Below are 19711 nucleotides of genomic sequence, written 5' to 3' on the forward strand. Positions count from 1 at the left end.
TCGTCGTAGGAGAAGTCACACTGCAGGATTGTGGGCCAAATCTTCTGACACTGCCAGAATTTCATCTGAAGTAAATTTTTATCGCAGCGGACATTAATCGGCTGCCGGTGAACATGTCAGACTAACGACCAAAGACGTCAGATTTTAGGATTTGCAATTTGTCTCAGACGGCCAAATCGTGGCCAAAATCGCACAGTGTGCACCTGGCTTAAGACGTAGTAAAATGAGCGATCGTATGTAATTATATGCATATGAAAAATAATGTGATCATCATCATTAAACCTACCTATAATGTAAATAATAAAGAATACATAAAAACAGCAATATACAATCTAAATAAATAGATTATATACAAAATATGCTTGTATATATCTTATATACTTACAGTGGTGTAGCACTAAATTTTGGGCCCTGGGTACAAACCATCTTGCTGGGCCCCCATACTAAATACCATACTGATACTAATGGGTGGGGTATTGCATTTTTATAATAAAAAAACACTTAAAACGTAAACAAAATAAGCCGCACTCTGATTATTGTATATGTATGTATAGAAAACTGACTTCTAAGGGGCCCACTCGGTACCCTTTACCCCATTCCCCCCCAGTCCGATGCCCCTGTATACTTATATAAGCACTTATAGCTTCAGTCATATACTACTAGTATATGAAACTTATGATTTGTAAAACATTAAAGATTATTTTACCACAATTTAAACAGCAAAAATCAAAACGCGATTTTGTAAGAATTGTAATCAGGCTCTGAACAGATTACCCATTAAAATTTCATTCAGCCAATAGAACAATCGAATCCCTCTGGGGTCCTATAAGCGGACACAATTTCACAGGGATTTGTCATGACACCGCCCCTCCTCCATTGTGATTGGATGGCTGGGTGAAAAGTGACAGTGATGAGTGATGATCAAGTTTTACTCAAAGTTGAACTCTCGGTTCTTCAACTCTCGGCGACCAGTATAAAACGCAAAGCGCTCAGCGCTAGAGCGTGAAATACTCGCTCAGTGCCTCTTTGCGCTCCAGGCTTTCTAAAAACGTAGCGCTCCCGTTGAAAACAATTGAAAACGCCAGCCAGCTGCATGAAAAAACGCTTTGGTGGACACGCAGCCTTAGGGGTGTTGATGGACTCGATCTACACCATCTGTGTTTGAGCATCGCTCTGAATCTGATCTGGAAACAGTTTTTCACAAAAGCGGGATTTTCTCCGCTTTTTGTTAAAGCTACACGGTGTAACTTTTTTAGTTTATTCTTAGCTAAAAACACTTAGTTCTTTCAAAAATATATGTGCTTATTAATGTATATTTACTTCTTTCAAGTAATAAAGTATTTTCATAAGTTTATAATATGCTATTGAAAATACATACAGGTGAGGGGTTCGAATGCTGGTCGCCATGTTGCCTCTCCATCTTGAAAGTACATTAGGCAAAGAGGGACATACCCGTAAATTCAAACTTTGCTTTTCGCGTTTTAACACTCGATGGCAGTCATGAACAAGGGGGAACTGGAAGCCATGTTAATCTTGGACTAAATCAGCCACCGTAGGAGTTGAAACGAAATCGGAATTGAGAGGAACAGAAACTAATATTCACTGGATTGTCATATACCTTTACACCGCTAGATGGGGGAAAATATCACACAGTGTAGCTTTAGAAATGTTGCTTTTTTAATGAAACTTACCCATATACAAGTGTTGATAAAAAAGGAATGCTAGAATAAAACATTTTTTTGTTGTTGTTGTTTAACAAAAGATTGTTTTGATATATTGCATGCTCAGCTATTCATAAAACAAAATATTCTATGGGCTATTAAATTTTGGTGAAAATGGTCAAAAACCCTAGCGGTGGCTGCAACTTTTTTTTTTTTTTATGCTGACGGAAAAAGAGTTAATGTATCATTGATGGAGTGTACATAAATAATGTCACTGTGTTGTTCCAGAACCTCTTAAAGTGGTGGTCAATCCGCGGAAGGTGAAAGGCAGCGTGGGCAGCCAGGTGTCGCTCACCTGCAGCGTCACCGGCTCAGACGAGTTCGAGCTCTCGTGGTACCGCAACGGCGACAAGATCAACGCCGGCGCCAACGTACGAATGAACGGGATCAATAAGGAGAACCTTGTGATGGACGGGATGGCGAAGAGCGATGGCGGAGCGTACCAGTGCTTTGCCAGGAAGGCCAAAATGTCAGCTCAGGATTTTGTGCAAGTTATTTTAGAAGGTTAGCACTCTCCAGGCCATTTCGTCTGAGTACATTTTTAAAATATTTTTGGCCCCACTTTATATTAGGTGGCCTCAAGTACTATGTACTTACATCAAAAAATAAGTACAATGTACTTACTGTGTTCATATTGTATTGCAAAACACTTTTGCTGATATTGAGGTGGGATACGGGTAGAGTTAGGGACAGGTGTGGGTTAGTTTAAGGGTAGGGTTAGGTGTAAGGGAAGAGTCAACTGTGTAATTACAAATTAAATTACAGATGTAATTACATGCAGGTATTAAAAAAATGTTTAAGTACAATGTAAAAACATGTATCTACACATCGTATCAAATGATTAATTAAAATGTGACTACATAAGGCCACCTAATATATAGTGGGTCCATATTTTTTACAAGGAAACATCCGGTGAAAAATGAACCTGGGGGTAATTAACACATGGTTACCGAGTAGATCGTTCTCTGGGATGGTTTTTCATGAAAATCAAATGTAAAGAGTTTTATCTCTAAAAACAGATGAGCTTATAACGCTTGTCTATGGGGCACAGAGTAAGTGAAATTAAATCGCTACTTAATACCACTAACAAGGCTTAAAATAGCGTTTACACTAACACGGTAGCATAATGAGGGTCCCAACATGCAAAACCGAACTATTGAGAACTTTGTAAGTGTACAAACAGTTTAATAAGAAGATACTTTATAAAGACAGTACATCACGCTTATACAGACAGCAGCCATCTTGGAAAAAAAGTCTCCACGAGTCAAGCCACGAACGCTGTGCTGAGTGATGAACTGTGACTTGGAATCTCATATGGTCCGTTGTTTCCGGAAGAAAGCACTGAATGCATGAGAGAAAATAAATAAATAAAAATAAAAATGTTAATTAGATTTCACAAACTTAATTCCTATCGACCAGCTCACTTAGCACAGCGTTCGTGGCTCGATCGTCAAGACGTTTTTCCAAGATGGCTGCTGTCTGTTTAAGCGTAATGTACTGTCTTTATAAAGTACCTTGTTTGTACACTTACAAAGTTATCAATGCTTCGGTTTGCATGTAAGGACCCTCATTATTCTGCCATGTTAGTCTAGAAGCTATTTTGAGTCTTGTTGGTGGTATTAACTAGCGCAGGGGTCCACACACTCGGTCCTGGAGGGCCGCTCTCCTGCAGAGTTTAGCTCCAACCCCAATCTAACACACCTGAAACAGCTAACATATGCTTTATAGGACCTAGTAAGGCCGGAGACACACTGAGCGTGGCGTTTCTGCTGCGTGTCAGCCGCCTGGCGTTTTCTCTGTCTTTGCACACCAGACGCGTGTCTGACGCGGCGCTGCTGCTGCTGGGAAGCACTATACTTCATGTTAAATATAAATATATTGCCTATTGATACAGCAAAGACAACGTCGGCAGTAGCCTATTGACCATACATATCTATGGTATTGACGGCAAAATAGGCTACAGAATATTTCGTTCTGTATTGACAGGTTTAATATTTCAAAATCGATGATTATGTCGTTTTTTATTAGTACAAGTAGGCCTATATCTGCATTTATGTTAACCTAAAGACTTTCAAACATGAAAATGTCATTTATTAATATGTATTCGTGTCAAAATGGCATATAAACATCTTTTCCTATGCTGTTTTGCCTAGAAACGCTTCCAACATGCTCGCGTGTCGCGTGAAAAATAGGCGTCTCTTCTATTTGAAGCATGCACGCGTTTTCCGCGCAGCTCGGACCGCAGGCAGTATGCAAGCGCTAACCGGTTAACATGGGAGCCGAAATAAAAACGGACACGCCACGCAGCCGAGACGCTCACGGCACGCTTGCAGTGTGTCCCCGGCCTAAGACATTGATTAGATGGTTCAGGTCTTATTAAACTGTTTGTGTCTGCCCCATAGACAAGCGTTATATGCTAATCTGTTTTTAGAGATAAAACTCTTTACATTCGATTTTCATGAAAACGCATCCCAGAGAACTATCTGCTCGGTGACCATGTGTTAACTACCCCTAGGTTCATTTTTCACCGGAGCTGTCCTTTAAAGCCTAATCAAAACATCTCGTTCCGCAGATGGAACCCCTAAGATCCTGTCCGCCTTCAGCGAGAAGGTTGTCGGCCCGAACGAGTTTGTCTCCTTGATGTGTCACGTCAAGGGAACGCCGCAGCCCGCCGTCACCTGGACGCTGGACGATGACGTGGTCACGAAGGACAGTCGGCGCCGCATCGGTCACAGCATAACGCCGGAGGGGAACGTGGTCAGCTACCTGAACATCTCGCACTCCCAGGTCCGTGACAGCGGGGTCTATCGCTGCACCTGCAACAACTCTGCAGGGACGGTCTCCTACCAGGCTCGAATAAACGTAAGAGGTGCTTGTCAGATCGACTCCTCCAAAACACACACATACGTATATTTCATTCTGCTCATCTCAAGTTCACACATGAGACGAGGGCCTGACTAACATCTGCTGTTATTTCATTTCTGCTTTTTATTCTTTTAGTTGCTTTTTTGGTCATGTTCTCTACGTTTGTACACCGCCGTTCAAAAGTGTTTAATATTTTTAGAAGAAGTCTCTTATGCTCACTAAGGCTGCATTTATTTTATTAAAAAACATTAATATTGTGAAATATTATTAAAATGTAAAATAACTCAAATAACTCAATTAAAATGTCAAATAACATGATCCTTCAGAAATCATTCTAACGTTTTGATTTGCTGATCAAGAAACATTTATGATTATTATCAATGTCGAAAACACTTGCGTAAAACATTTTTTTTCAGGATTCTTTGATGAATAGAATGTTTATTTTCATCTTTTGTAACATTATTAATGTCTTTACTCATTATTAATGTCACATTTGATCAATTTATAATAATAATAATAATAATAATATAATTAGTTACATTTATATAGTGCTTTTCTAGGCACTCAAATCGCTTTACATAGAAGGGGGAATCTCCTCAACCACCACCAATTTAATGCATCCTTGCTGAATAAATTGATTAATTTTGGATTTAATTTTTCCATAAAAATGTATAAATAAATCATTACTGACCCAAAACTTTTGAACGGTAGTACAACGTTGCAAAAGCTTTCTATCTCAGATACATACTGTTCTTTTGAACTTTCTATTCATCAAAGAGTCCTAAAAATATTTTAGGACATATAAATGTCTCTTGAGCAGTCATAAGTCATAAATCAGCATATTAGAATGATTTATGAAGGATCGTGACACTGAAGACTGGAGTAGTGTTCCTGAAAATTCAGCTTTGCATAACAGAAATAAATTTCCTTTTAAAATATATTCAAGTATGAAACAGTTATTTTACATTTTTATAATATTTCACAATATTACAGTTTTTTGTATTTTTAATAAAATAAATGCAGCAAAGGTAAGCATAAGAGACTTGTTCTTAAAACATTAAAAATCGTACCGATCAAAAACATGTATGCATGTATTGTGTGTGTGTGTGTGTGTGTGTGTGTGTGTGTGTGTGTGTGTGTGTGTGTGTGTGTGTGTGTGTGTGTGTGTGTGTGTGTGTGTGTGTGTGTGTGTGTGTGTGTGTGTGTGTGTGTGTGTGTGTGTGTGTGATCATTATCTTATTTTTTGTGTCCTTCTTAATCATTATTTTATATTTTACACTGTATTTCTGTCCCTTTTTAGAAGAAATAATGTTAGTGATGTACTAATTCTGTGGCTTTGTCATCTGTCTCAAAAGTTAGATGCCTGATTGTTAGATGCCTGTAGGTGGGCTCTTTTGACCTGGCAAATTAGCAACAATCTAGAACACCATAACAACCACATAGAACACCTTAGCAACCGCATGACACTCTAGCATAGAAAACAACTTTCTCATCAAACTTTGTAAAGCACTCACAGAATTTAAAGGTGCAGTGTGTATTTATGAGGATCTTGAAAGAAATGCAATATAATATACATAATAGGGCTGTCCTCGACTAAGGATTTAGACATTCGAATCAGAATTGTCGAATCTCTCTATGGTCGACCGATAGTCGAATCATCTATGTGTGTGTGAATGGGTTGGGACGGGCACGACACTTGTCTGCAGGGGGGTAAAACTATTTTTATTTTCCTTTACACACTGCACACAGCAACAACTTTTAATAAAGCGACCAAAACTGCCTGCCAACTGACAGACGAACTGACAATGGCTTTCTTATTTGGGTTTAAATAGCCTAAAAGGTAATGTGGTGGATAAACATTAATAAACCGTTTTCTCATAACATGTTAAAGCTGCGATCGAAACACAGAACATCACACAAATATCTAAAAGAACATTTTGACAAAAAAAAAACCTGCCTAGAGAGGAAAAGAACACTTTGAGTGCGTTTACATGCCGGTTCTTAAGCCGATTGTGCCTAAAGGGGGTGAAGGACGCGAAGCTCAGCCCCGCGCCTCAGGATCTCACACCGCCACCTGACGCGCACATTATATACACGCAAGCTCAATTTTGAATTGACTGACAGGAGAGCTGCACGATGAGTGTATCTTTTAGCACAGGGTTAAATCAGTATGTACATTGACGATTTGAGGGAAATATATTATAAATTTAATATAAAACCTTGAAAAAGCGCTCTGTGGTGCGGCAGGATTTTAAACAACTTCCTGAGTGGCCGCGGACAGGCGCTGAATGCTGCCGCCGGTGTGTGTACGTGTTCGAATTTTAAAGGCACGGTGCGAAGCTCAGCGCCCTTAAAGGGGTCGCACACCGGATGCTCAGCTCAGCTCAGCGCCGCGACACGTCTTTCAAATATTGAGCACCCCCATATTGCCAAAATGGTATGATCCTCGTTTCATAACACCCAGGCTCGGCATATCGATGCAATGAATCTTCGACTATTCGGGGTCACCCCTAATACATAACTATGTTTTCAGTGGTGTCTAAAGACCTTACATAATGAACTGTTATGTTTTTATTACCTTAGAATATGCCATTTCTATCTTTACACACCACAGGTCCCCTTACAATAAAATCGCCATTTTGTACCGTCATGTTTCTACAGTGGCCCTAAATGGACAAACTGCGCTCTGCTAGTCACTCTGCTCTACAATATTTTTTTCATTTACACTCTGCATCTTTAAGCATATTTTAAACAATATCCTCTGGAGACGTCACATTACCCATGTGAAAAAAGAAGTACACTTTAGCAGGCTTTTAGCATAATGTGAAATTAATGTATTGTTTTCTGACAGTTAAACGTTTTTTTAGAGTGCCATTTTTTTCCCCACTTTCAATTTAATATAAAATTCTATAAAGTTACAATTATAATCAAGCACATGTGCTTTTATTATGTTAGTCAACAGATAAAAATGGATGTACGTCTTTAAAACATGACAAAAGATTATTAAAACTTTAAAATTATTTAAAATGTACTTTAATGGCCGTTCACACCAAGAACGATAACTATATTAGTTATCAGCAGCGTGTGATGCCCGTGGTGGAGCAGTGGCGCTGGACTATATTGTTCTGTTTATTATAAGCACTTGCTTTTCTGTCACTTTAAAGGGTTAGTTCACCCAAAAATGTATAAATAAATGTCATTTAATGTGTGTGTGTGTCATTATCTCACTCTAATGTCGTTCCACACCCGTAAGACCTCCGTTCATCTTCAGAAAACAGTTTAAGATATTTATATTTAGTCCGAGAGCTTTTCTGTTCCTTCAATATTTGTATGCTCACTAGACTGTCCATGTCCAGAAAGGAAATAAAAACATCATCAAAGTAGTCCATATGTGACATCAGTTAGTTCATTAGAATCTCTTAAAGCATCGAAAATACATTTTGGTCCAAAAATAACAAAAACTATTTTTTATTGACTTTATTCAGCATTGTCTTCTCTTCCGGGTTTGTTTTCAGTCCTCAAATAAAGATTCGAACAGTTATGAATCAGCGTATTGATTCATGATTCGGATCCGAATCATGATTGGTGATCCGAATCATAAAGCAATACAATACAATGGCGAAATTCAACCTCTGTAACACCAACGATTGTTTTATTATTTCAGATTCCTACAATTGAAAAATGTATGCATATAAAATTCAACCAGCCAAAGTGGCTAGTAAGAGTGACTGCGTTACATGTGACTGCTGAAATCCACCCGCATTTGGCAGGTGTTAATGTCAAGCTCTGATGGTATAAGCCAAGGGCATGCAATGTGTGAGAAACTATCCCATTTAGGACCATCAAACTAACCTTCTTAATCATTGACTTTGTGTTGTCTGTTTCGTTCTTTGATCTTAGAAAGGCCCTCATCCATAAACCATAATACATTTTCTTTCTTTTTTGCTACATTTTCTGCAAATTGGACTTCCATCGCAATGTCAAAATTCTTTTAAAGAGAAGTGTTGCTTTTTTGTATCCTTAAAGGTTCTGCTGACATACGACCAATGAAAAACCTCACAGCTATAGCTGGGCGGGACATGTACATCCACTGCCATGTTATTGGTTACCCGTATTACTCCATCAAATGGTACAAGAACTCCAACCTTCTCCCTTTTAATGACCGTCAAAGGGCGTTCGAGAACAACGGCACGCTGAAGCTGCTGAACGTGCAGAAAGAACTGGATGAAGGAGAGTACAGCTGCCATGTGCTCGTTCAGCCCCAGCTGTTCAAGAACCAGAGTGTCCACGTCACTGTGAAAGGTAGTGATACTTGACAGCTGAAGTAAAATTAGTTAAATAATGTCATTAAAAAGACATTTTCGGTTGGTATACTGTAGCAATATTTAACAATGTTGTCTTGTTGGTGTCAGTGCCTCCCTTTATCCAGCCTTTCGAATTCCCACGATATTCCATCGGCCATCGCGTTTTCGTGCCCTGCGTTGTCCGCTCAGGTGATCTTCCCATCTCTATCACCTGGGAGAAGGATGGAAAGCCCATTAACGCCAGCCTGGGCGTGACCATCGACAACATTGACTTCACCAGCTCCATGCGTATCTCCAACCTCCAGCGGGTGCACAACGGCACCTACACCTGCATTGCCCAAAACGACGCCGCTGTCGTCAAATACCAGAGTCAGCTCATCGTTAGAGGTGAGACTAAATGTTAAACATTCTTTTTTTGGATCAAAATGAAGAAACTTTCACAAAGACACTACTTGAATGTGAATTTGTGTTTTTTTTTTGTAGTTCCACCGAGGTTCAAAGTCCAGCCTCAAGACCAGGATGGAATCTATGGTAAATCTGTCATCTTGAACTGCTCTGCGGATGGAGAGCCACGGCCAACTATTGAGTGGAAATACTCCAAAGGTACTTGAATGAGAACTTTGCATGCAAAAATCACTTTCTTAATTGGTATTTGTCTGGAAAAATATATTTTTCTATAAAGAAGATACATTTACTTGAAAAACAAAATTGTGCATGTAAGATACAACATAATACACTTTGTTTTCAAAGAATATACCTTGAAATAAGTTTATCCTAGAACATTGACAAAATAGCTTTTTGTAGATAGATAGATAGATAGATAGATAGATAGATAGATAGATAGATAGATAGATAGATAGATAGATAGATAGATAGATAGATAGATAGATAGATAGATAGATAGATAGATAGATAGATAGATAGATAGATAGATAGATAGATAGATAGATAGATAGATAGATAGATAGATAGATAGATAGATAGATAGATAGATAGATAGATAGATGGATGGATGGATGGATGGATAAACAGGCAGAAGGACTGATGGATGGATGGATGGGTGGGTGGGTTGGTTGATTGGATGGATGGATGGATGGATGGATGGATGGATGGATGGATGGATGGATGGATGGATGGATGGATGGATGGATGGATGGGTGGATGGATGGAGGGGTGACGGATGGATGGATGGATATACAGATAGATAGACAGACATGCAGCTGGATAGATAGATAGATAGATAGATAGATAGATAGATAGATAGATAGATAGATAGATAGATAGATAGATAGATAGATAGATAGATAGATAGATAGATAGATAGATAGATAGATAGATAGATGGATGGATGGATGGATGGATGGATGGATGGATGGATGGATGGATGGATGGATGGATGGATGGACGGACGGACGGACGGACGGACGGACGGACGGACGGACGGACGGACGGACGGATGGATGGGGTCTATCTAAGGGGTTGTGTAAAGGTATGATGTCACTGAAGTTTTTTTTGCACTTTTACTAGAGGACATCTTCTTCTCTTTGCCAGGTGCTGGGGTGCCCCAGTTTCAACCCATCGCTCTTAACTCCGGCTTCAGGGTCCAGCTGCTCGGGAATGGCTCACTACTGATTAAGCATGTTCTTGAGGAGGACGCAGGTTATTACCTGTGCAAGGTCAGCAATGACGTGGGAGCCGATGTCAGCAAGTCCATGTACCTCAATGTGAAAAGTAAGAAACATTATAGTACCGAGATGATAGATGATTGTTTTGACGGTCTGCTTTGCAGTTCTGCTAAAATTCTAACCTCTCAACCATATTGAGGTGAAAATTTAGGTGTTTGTTAAGAGGTACAAGAGACACTTGTGCATTATATTGACAAAGTTGAATCCCCCTGGGGTAAGCTTGGGTCAAACGTCATAAACGACACTATGGTGAAAGATCACAGAGTGACTTATAAAAATCAGCCTCTAAGGGCTTGGAATTATTCTTTGTTGGTATTAAGACTAAACCAGAGTTGTCTATGTCAGGTGAGAGGGTTTCTGCAGTGAAAGTCTCTTTGTCTGCCTTAGACACATGTGGGTGTTTATCCATGAGTAGCCAAAAACCTTTTTCCCCCTCATTACACTGTGAACTCCAGTAGGAGCTGACATGTGGAAAGGCTTGTGCTTTCAATGTGCTTTAATGTGTGTGTGTGTGTGTGTGTGTGTGTGTGTGTGTGTGTGTGTGTGTGTGTGTGTGTGTGTGTGTGTGTGTGTGTGTGTGTGTGTGTGTGTGTGTGTGTGTGTGTGTGTGTGTGTGTGTGTGTGTGTGTGTGTAATGTGCATGCCTCACTTTTTCTGTTTCCACCCACTCTCTGTTACACTCTGTTACTACACGAATACAGTACACACATAGGGAGAGAGAGCGCAGTAAATATTGCTTCAGAATATATTCCAAAAATCCTGGTTGTGAGAGTTACAATTTCCAAAGGAGATGATAGAGTATAGGGAAAAAATGTGTTAATTTAAAGTTCAACGTGAATCGTATTCACAATATGATGTATTTCAGTCACGTGATCCTTCAGAAATCATTCTAATATGCTGATTTGCTGCTCCACAAATGTTTCTTCTTATTATTAATGTTGAAAACAGTTTTGCTGCTCAATAGGCTTAAGTGGAAATATTACTAGAACTGTTCTTTACTTTTCTTTGGACCCGATGGTGGAAAAGTGGCTAATGTTTTTTACCAATGTTTACATTTTTTATTAGCATTGTAAATAACAAACTAATTAAATTAATATTTTTATTTTAATATTATAAGTTAAATAAAAAATAAAAAAAACTTTTTGTTGTGGGACCAAAATAGGTACAAAGAACTGACAAATTTGGGAATTTGGGTACTGTGACAACCCTAATTACATAATTTGCATAATATTCTGAGTTTACATTTAAATTTTTTATTCATTTTGGGTTTGTGTAAGTGAGATGAAACAAAATGCCTACTATCATTTAGTCTATATCTAAAATAACCCAGCAATCACGATGACTCTGAACTTACTCCCGATTTCTCTCAACATGGGGACAGAAGATGAGTCAGTCAATAAATAGGAAAAAAAGTAACTTCTATTATTTATTGAAAAAGAAACTCTAAATATTTTGTTGTAAATGTAAAAGTAATACGTTACTTTACTAATTACTTGAAAAATTAACTCAGATATTTTGCTGTATTTTTTTAAAGTAATGCATTACTTCACTAGTTTCTTGAAAAAGTAAATTAGATATTTTGTTGTAAATATAAAAGTAATGTGTTACTTTACGAGTTACTTAAAAAAGTAATTCATATTTTGTTGTAAATTTAAAAGAAATGTTTACTTTACTATAGTTACTTGAAAAAGTAACAGATATTTTGTTGTAAATTTAAAAGTAATGTGTTTCTTTACTAGTTACTTGAAAAAGTAACTTCAATATTTTGTGGTAAATTTAAAAGTAATGCGTTACTTTACTAGTTACTTATAAAATTAACAGATATTTTGTTGTAAATTTAAAAGTAATGAGTTACTTTACTAGTTCCTTAAAAAAATTTACTCAGATATTTTGCTGTAATTTTTAAAGTAATGCGTTACTTAACTAGTTTTTTGAAAAAGTAAATGAGATATTTGTTGTAAATGTAAAAGAAATGTTTACTATAGTTACTTGAAAAAGTAACAGATATGTTGCTGTAAATGTAAAAGTAATGAGTTACTTTACTAGTTACTTAAAAAATTACAGATATTTTGTTGTAAATTTAAAAGTAATGTGTTACTTTACTAGTTACTTGAAAGAGTAACTCAGATATTTTGTTGTAAATTTAAAAATAATGTGTTTCTTTACTAGTTACTTGAAAAAGTAACTTCGATATTTTGTGGTAAATGTAAAAGTAAAACATTACTTTACTAGTTACATACAAAATAACAGATATTTTGCTGTAAATTTAAAAGTAATGAGTTACTTTACTAGTTACTTAAAAAATTAACTTATTTTTTGTAAAAGTAATGCATTTCATTACCAGTTACTTGAAAAAGTAACTTCGATATTTTGTGGTAAATGTAAAAGTAATGCGTTACTTTACTAGTTATTTGAAAGAGTAACTCAGATATTTTGTTGTAAATGTAAAAGTAATGCTTTACTTTACTAGTTACTTGAAAAAGTAACTTCGATATTTTGTGGTAAATGTAAAAGTAATGCGTTGCTTTACTAGTTACTTAAAAGAGTAACTCAGATATTTTGTTGTAAATTTAAAAGTAATGCGTTTCTTTACTAGTTACTTGAAAAAGTAACTTCGATATTTTGTGGTAAATGTAAAAGTAATGCGTTGCTTTACTAATTACTTGAACGAGTAGCTCAGATATTTTGTTGTAAATTTAAAAGTAGTGTTACTTTACTAGTTACTTGGAAAAAAGTAATCTGATTACTTAGCTAACGTTATTTGTAATGCGTTACCCCCAACTCTGAATATAATACGATTTATTATAAGACCTGGAACTTGTATTCGTAGAAATTAAATTGTGTCAGTTTTGATTTCATGTTGACTTCATCAAATATGTTTATTTAAAATGTAGTATTATCTTTATATACTTGTGTGACTCAAATAAATGCTGGAATCTGTTTGATTTAACTGTTTTTCCACAGCGTGTGACAAAGCAGCTAAATTAACTGTTTTAATGTCGGGTTATCCGACTATTCCCTGTCTGCCTATGCAAAGTCGGCTGCGTTCTCTTTTGATCAGAGTGTGATGTTAGAGAGACTTATTTTCACACCCTGCTCTTATCAGCACGAAGCAGGAGCTTCCCTGCAGAGCCGCTCTCTCTGCCCAATACAACCTCTTCTTCATCCTCTTTCCCTTCCTCCCTCCCTTACACCCTCTGCCTCTATTCTCTCTGCCGCTCTCCTTCTCATGTCATGTAACTACAGACACACTCTGTTCTCAGAGAGATCGATTAGGCAGACAGGTGAAATACTGTCGTACTCGCTTGTCGTGGTGTTTGTGCGGAAAGCTCTGCTCCCGGAGGCACGGGACTGTTGTTGTGGCTCGCTGGTGTAACTTGAGTCTCCCTGAGAGGTTTGTTTCAGAGTCCGCTGTGATCTCTCCAGTTTACCGCAAACAAGCTCCTCATTAAGATCAACCCTTATCTGCGCTGAGAGTTCAGTTCATGTCCCCATGGCCACAGAACAGAAGGAGAGAATCGTACCCTTCTGGAAAAAAAAAATACTCAAGCTGGGCATACAACACGAGGCTAGTTGTAACACGCATGAGTTAAGCATTTCCACACATGCTAGCATGACAAAACGTACTAGTTGCCATATCAACACTATATATATATGTCAAAATTGTGCCAAAATTCTTTAAAAAAAAATTATGATATCACCTTTATTTAATCATATAGCAAAAGTAAATTTAGTAAATTCAAATATTTAACTTTTTTAAATTCTATTGAGAAACCATGAGAAACTGGCGAATAATGACAGGTTGTCCCCTGAACTCCACTACTAAGTATTGCAGAAATTGTAAAAGTAGTATGGTACAATAAGTATGCTATTTCGAGGCACTGATGCTTGATTGTGCAGTGCAATTTTCAGGAAATCCTGCTGATGAAAGAACAGCTTTGATGATCCCAAGAAACTCTATATACTGAGACATAATGGATTGCCACGTTAATGGCTGTTTTACTATAATCCCTCCTCTCCTTCATTCTGATTGGCTGCACGCTTTTCCATTTTGGGCATCATGATGCGGCTCATTCTCCACGCAAAGCCCAATGGTGCAGTAAAGGAGGATATCAGGCCGCGGTGAACACGGCCACTTAACCAGTCAGCTCACTGTTTACCCCAGTGCATCGTGGGGCAGGGGATGCTGTACACATGCATGTAATCTGCCCGCCAGCTCAGTGAGGCGGACGGTCTTGGCCTACATCCCCCACACACAGCCCTGAGCACTGATATGATGCGATAGGGAATGATGGGTGCCCTCAGAAAGCCTGTGGGGAGCCGTGAGCCGCTATGAGACTAAGACAGGAGAGACATTACACTGGAGGAAGACTGTCTCTATCTTCCTGTTTCATTTGTTGTATTTGATTATGCAGTCAAGAAATTATAATTTTTTTCTTGAAACAATATTAATCTTTATCATTTTAAAAATTATATTTCTGGCAAGCCTACAGCTTGTTAAACTTTGTTTACGTTAATTAATAAAGATAAAAAAGTTAATTGTTTGTTTCATGTTAGTTTACAAAGTATTACATAATGTTAAAAGATAATGGTTGTGAACAAATACCACATTTTGATGAAAACATTTTTGATGTATTAGTAAGTGTGTGTGTGTGTGTGTGTGTGTGTGTGTGTGTGTGTGTGTGTGTGTGTGTGTGTGTGTGTGTGTGTGTGTGTGTGTGTGTGTGTGTGTGTGTGTGTGTGTGTGTGTGTGTGTGTGTGTGTGTGTGTGTGTGTGTGTGTGTAAACCAAGTGAATATTTTGTCCTCAAAGCTGATGTGTTAGAAGCAGAAAAAATGGCACTTGTCAAAAAAAATTTGACAAGTGCCAAATTGTGATGGCTAGACGACTGGGTCAGAGGATCTCCAAAACTGCAGCTCTTGTGGGGTGTTCCCTGTCTGCAGAACCGGCAAGATGGTCATTGGCGGCCAAGGCTCATTGATCCACATGGGGGGTGAAGGCTGGCCCGTGTGGGCCGATCAAACAGACGAGCTACTATAGCTCAAATTGCTCAATATGTTAATGCTGGTTCTGATAGAAAGGTTTCAGAATACACTGTTCATCGCAGTTTGTTGTGTATAGGGCTGCATGGCTGAATATAGTCATGGTGCCCATGCTGACCCCTTTCCACCTCCGAAAGCACCAACAGTGGGCACGTGAGCATCAGATCTGGACCATGGAGCAATGGAAGAAGGTGGCCTTGTTTGATGAATCACATTGTTTTTTTATATCACATGGATGGCTGGGTGCGTGTACGTCACTTACCTGGGGAACACATGGCACCAGAATGCACTATTGGAGGTAGGCAAGCCGGCAGAGGCAGAGTGATGCTTTGGGCAATGTTCTGCTGGGTCGTGCCATCTATGTGGATATTACATTGACACGTACCACCTACCTAAGCATTGTTGCATACCATCTACACCCTTTCATTGAAAAGGTATTTCCTGGTGGCTGTGGCCTCTTTCAGCAGGATAATGTGCCCTGCCACAAAGCAAAAATGGTTCAAGAATGGTTTGAGGAGCACAACAACCAGCTTAAGCTGTTGACCTGGCCTCCAAATTCTCAAGATCTCAATCCAATCGAGCATCTGTGGGATGTGCTGAACAAACAAGTCAGATCCATGAAGGCCCCACTTCACAACTTACAGGTCTTGTAGGATCTGCTACTAACATCTTGGTACCAGATACCACAGCTTACCTTCAGGGGTCTAGTGGAGTCAATGCCTTGATGTGTTACAGCTGTTTTGGCAGCAAAAGGGGAACCAACACAATATTAGTATCATAATGTAATGCCTGATTGGTGTATAAATGCTGTCTAATCCATTAATCTCATCTGTAACAGAGGCCAGCTTGTAGTTACTGTGCAAGTAAACCTCACTCCTCTGATGTCAAGAGATGCTCTGGCGACTGATGTTAGAGTTTGCAGCCTTTAGCCTCCTTGTTAGAGGAGCATCCGACTCTCATGCCGGTGGACCCGGGTTCGAGTCCCACTTGGAATGGGCGGTTCCAACAGGAAGGATTACAAATCTAACAAAAGATTTTGTTCACATAGTGTGTGTGTGTGTGTGTGTGTGTGTGTGTGTGTGTGTGTGTGTGTGTGTGTGTGTGTGTGTGTGTGTGTGTGTGTGTGTGTGTGTGTGTGTGTGTGTGTGTGTGTGTGTGTGTGTGTGTGTGTGTGTGTATAATAGCGCATATATATACGCACATATATATATATTTGCCAATTTTCATTGTGACAACTTACCTCTGTGTGAAAACATGGCCTATTCTGCATCTATATGGCCACTAAAGGTTAATGTTTAAAATTAGGGCCGGGACTTTAACGCGTTAATTAAGATTAATTAATTACGGGACTTTAACGTGTTAATTAATTACGCAAAAAAATAAAGAACATAATTTTAACCACACTTATTTTTGCACCGCAGAACATTTTTCAATGAATGAGTTTCGACGGGCCGATTATACTGGAACACCAACTAGTGCTCACGAGTCACAACAAGAACAAACCATAGTGAACATGAACGAAGAAGCTGATGAGACCGCTTTGCTTGGCCCCGTGGATGGGAAATTTTGTTTTACAAAACGAAAGGATTGAAGCTTCGACAAGAGCATACTAGAGCAAGCTATACAACAAGGAATTTGCATATCACCGCAACACATCGAGCCTCAAATATCACAAATACGCTATTGCTACATTTAATGGCAAACATTGCACTGGTCTGCTGGACTGAAATAAATAAACAATATTTTGTTGGTTAAGCTTATGTATTCAGTCATTATTCAATGGTATACTAAAAATCCATGTGAAAAATTACTTCTCACTGTTCTCAGGTCAAATATTTATATGCGATTAAAATGTGATTAATTTTGATTAATTAATTACAAAGCCTCTAATTAATTAGATTAATTTTTTTAAATTAATAAAAAGTCCCGGCCCTATTTAAAATATATTTTTGTAATTTTTAAAGTACAGCTTTAAATATTCATTGGTTCTGTATAAGGGTAATTTGATCATTTCCCTGTGTCTGCACTAAACATGCTGCAAATGTGTCTCCAATTCACAGATTTATGTGTGGATTGATAGTTTGGGGTCAAATGTCATAGAGCTGTGCAAAGCAAAATTGTCAATTCTGACCTGACCTAATTAGACTGATTAGTTTGACAACCCCTCCAGCCTTATACACATCAAGACATTAAACAAACACAATTGTTTTTTTTCCTCTCGTGGAAAATTTTTTTGTCATTCCGAAAAGGCATGAAAAAGGACGAGATTACCAGCGTCATCCTCCCTGAGAAAGATATTCAGCTCAGATCCATGATACAAGCATGCAGGCTAGTAACTGCTCTCCTCTGAAAATCAATTCTAGATGTTTGTTCTATTCTTGTCCTCCATTGACAGCACCCTCTTACAGCTGGGGGAGAGCAGGCAGGCCGGAGCTGGTTGGCATGGTAACGTGTCCAGGTGAAAGGGAGATGCAGGGAGGGGGGGAGGTGCTCTCGTGGGAGGAGTTGGGGGGGGTGAGGAAAGCAGCCAGGATTCCCTGCGGGCTGGTTATAAACCAGAGACCACAGACTCCTACTGCATCTCAGTCCGCTAGACCTGTCAAGGACACACATCTGAAAAATTAACTCTGTTTTGATAGATAGATAGATAGATAGATAGATAGATAGATAGATAGATAGACAGACAGACAGACAGACAGACAGACAGACAGACAGACAGACAGACAGACAGACAGACAGACAGACAGACAGACAGACAGACAGACAGACAGACAGACAGACAGACAGACAGACAGACAGACAGACAGACAGATAGATAGATAGATAGATAGATAGATAGATAGATAGATAGATAGATAGATAGATAGATAGATAGATAGATAGATAGATAGATAGATAGATAGATAGATAGATAGATAGATAGATAGATAGATAGATCAGGCCTTAAAACTATAGGAAAATCAAAGCCATAAATCTAAAGTTTTGTTCCTGTTTCCTCTGTGACTATTTCTGGATTTGATTTATAAATAAGTTTGCTGTGTCCTTTTTACTTTTAGTAAAGTACAATCCAGTTATGATTGGTGTGTATTGAGCATGAATGCATTTTGACGTCTTTAGAAACAGTTTGGGTGATATAAATGTGTAACATAAATTTGTTACATAATACACTTTTACACTGTTTTCATGTCCTGTGAACCTTTTAATATACTTGATACAGTTTGCTTTGACTGAAGAGAACAGAAGTTATGAGGTGGTAAATTCATGATCAGGGATTCATTTTTCCTCTCAGGTAAATAATGCTAAATCTATGTCATCGTCTCATTCTTTCTCCCGGGATGGGCGGATATCACTTTCTTTGCCCCTGATAGACCAGGGAATAAAAGCAGCTACCTTGAGAAACTGTCTGTAATTCGTGACACATGCAAAAATATAATAGCGCACACACTCAAGCACACAAAGCAGCCTAACGCGGATCATTTTTGTCCATTTACGACCCCTAAATGAATGAGTAAAATGAGCCTGAATCAATCAGAGAGGATTCAGAAGAGATGTAAATCACTCCTACAGCCGGAGAGCAGGTTCCTGCCCAGCAACATAACGTTCTTCTGACTGGATCTCAGGAGGGGAATTAGCACCTTCCCTTTCAGTCCAACTGCTGCTTATAATTCTGCTGGATATTAAAGAAATACATCAACACAGCAATTATGCAGTCATGATGAAGACAGCTCGCAGCCTGAGGGAAGATACAGCTGCCCCTCCAACACAGAGCCTACTTCCCTCTTTAGTGTTTTATACTGGATAATCACATAACTACCGAGCTCTCGGCCGGGATAAGAAATAGGATGCCAGTTTAGGCTGCTTGCGTCTTTTACCAGGGGACTGTACAGCTTCATTTTTACCCTCTGATCAACTGTAGTCATATTAAGATACTTCACACGTGTCTTCTATGTGTTTACAAATGAAATGCTAGGATTGCTAACAGGGTGGATTTAAAGGGCTAAAGTTAGTCGTTGCTCAGTGTCGCTTAGCTAATAGGGTGTCAATATGAAGTTAATTAGGATATATTTTGAAATTTTTGGAATCATGCTCATTTT

At 38.5% G+C, this 19711-nt stretch overlaps 1 protein-coding gene across 5 annotated transcripts in view; it reads left to right on the top strand.

The window, feature by feature from the left end:
- The window catches only part of dscama (Down syndrome cell adhesion molecule a), a 140922-nt gene that overhangs the window by 90656 nt on the left and 30555 nt on the right, over window positions 1-19711 (top strand). For 4 of the 5 annotated variants that reach the window (XM_067432777.1, XM_067432776.1, XM_067432778.1 and 1 more), the window contains 6 exons: window positions 1950-2225; window positions 4294-4590; window positions 8613-8888; window positions 8999-9277; window positions 9374-9493; window positions 10442-10621. In XM_067432777.1, coding sequence (XP_067288878.1) covers window positions 1950-2225; window positions 4294-4590; window positions 8613-8888; window positions 8999-9277; window positions 9374-9493; window positions 10442-10621 — 1428 coding nt within the window. Of the gene's footprint in view, window positions 1-1949; window positions 2226-4293; window positions 4591-8612; window positions 8889-8998; window positions 9278-9373; window positions 9494-10441; window positions 10622-19711 lie in introns of those variants that run through there. The other variant, XM_067432779.1, reaches the window with a different exon arrangement.

This window comes from Pseudorasbora parva, chromosome 23, assembly GCF_024679245.1.
Source record: "Pseudorasbora parva isolate DD20220531a chromosome 23, ASM2467924v1, whole genome shotgun sequence".
NCBI lineage: Eukaryota > Metazoa > Chordata > Actinopteri > Cypriniformes > Gobionidae > Pseudorasbora > Pseudorasbora parva.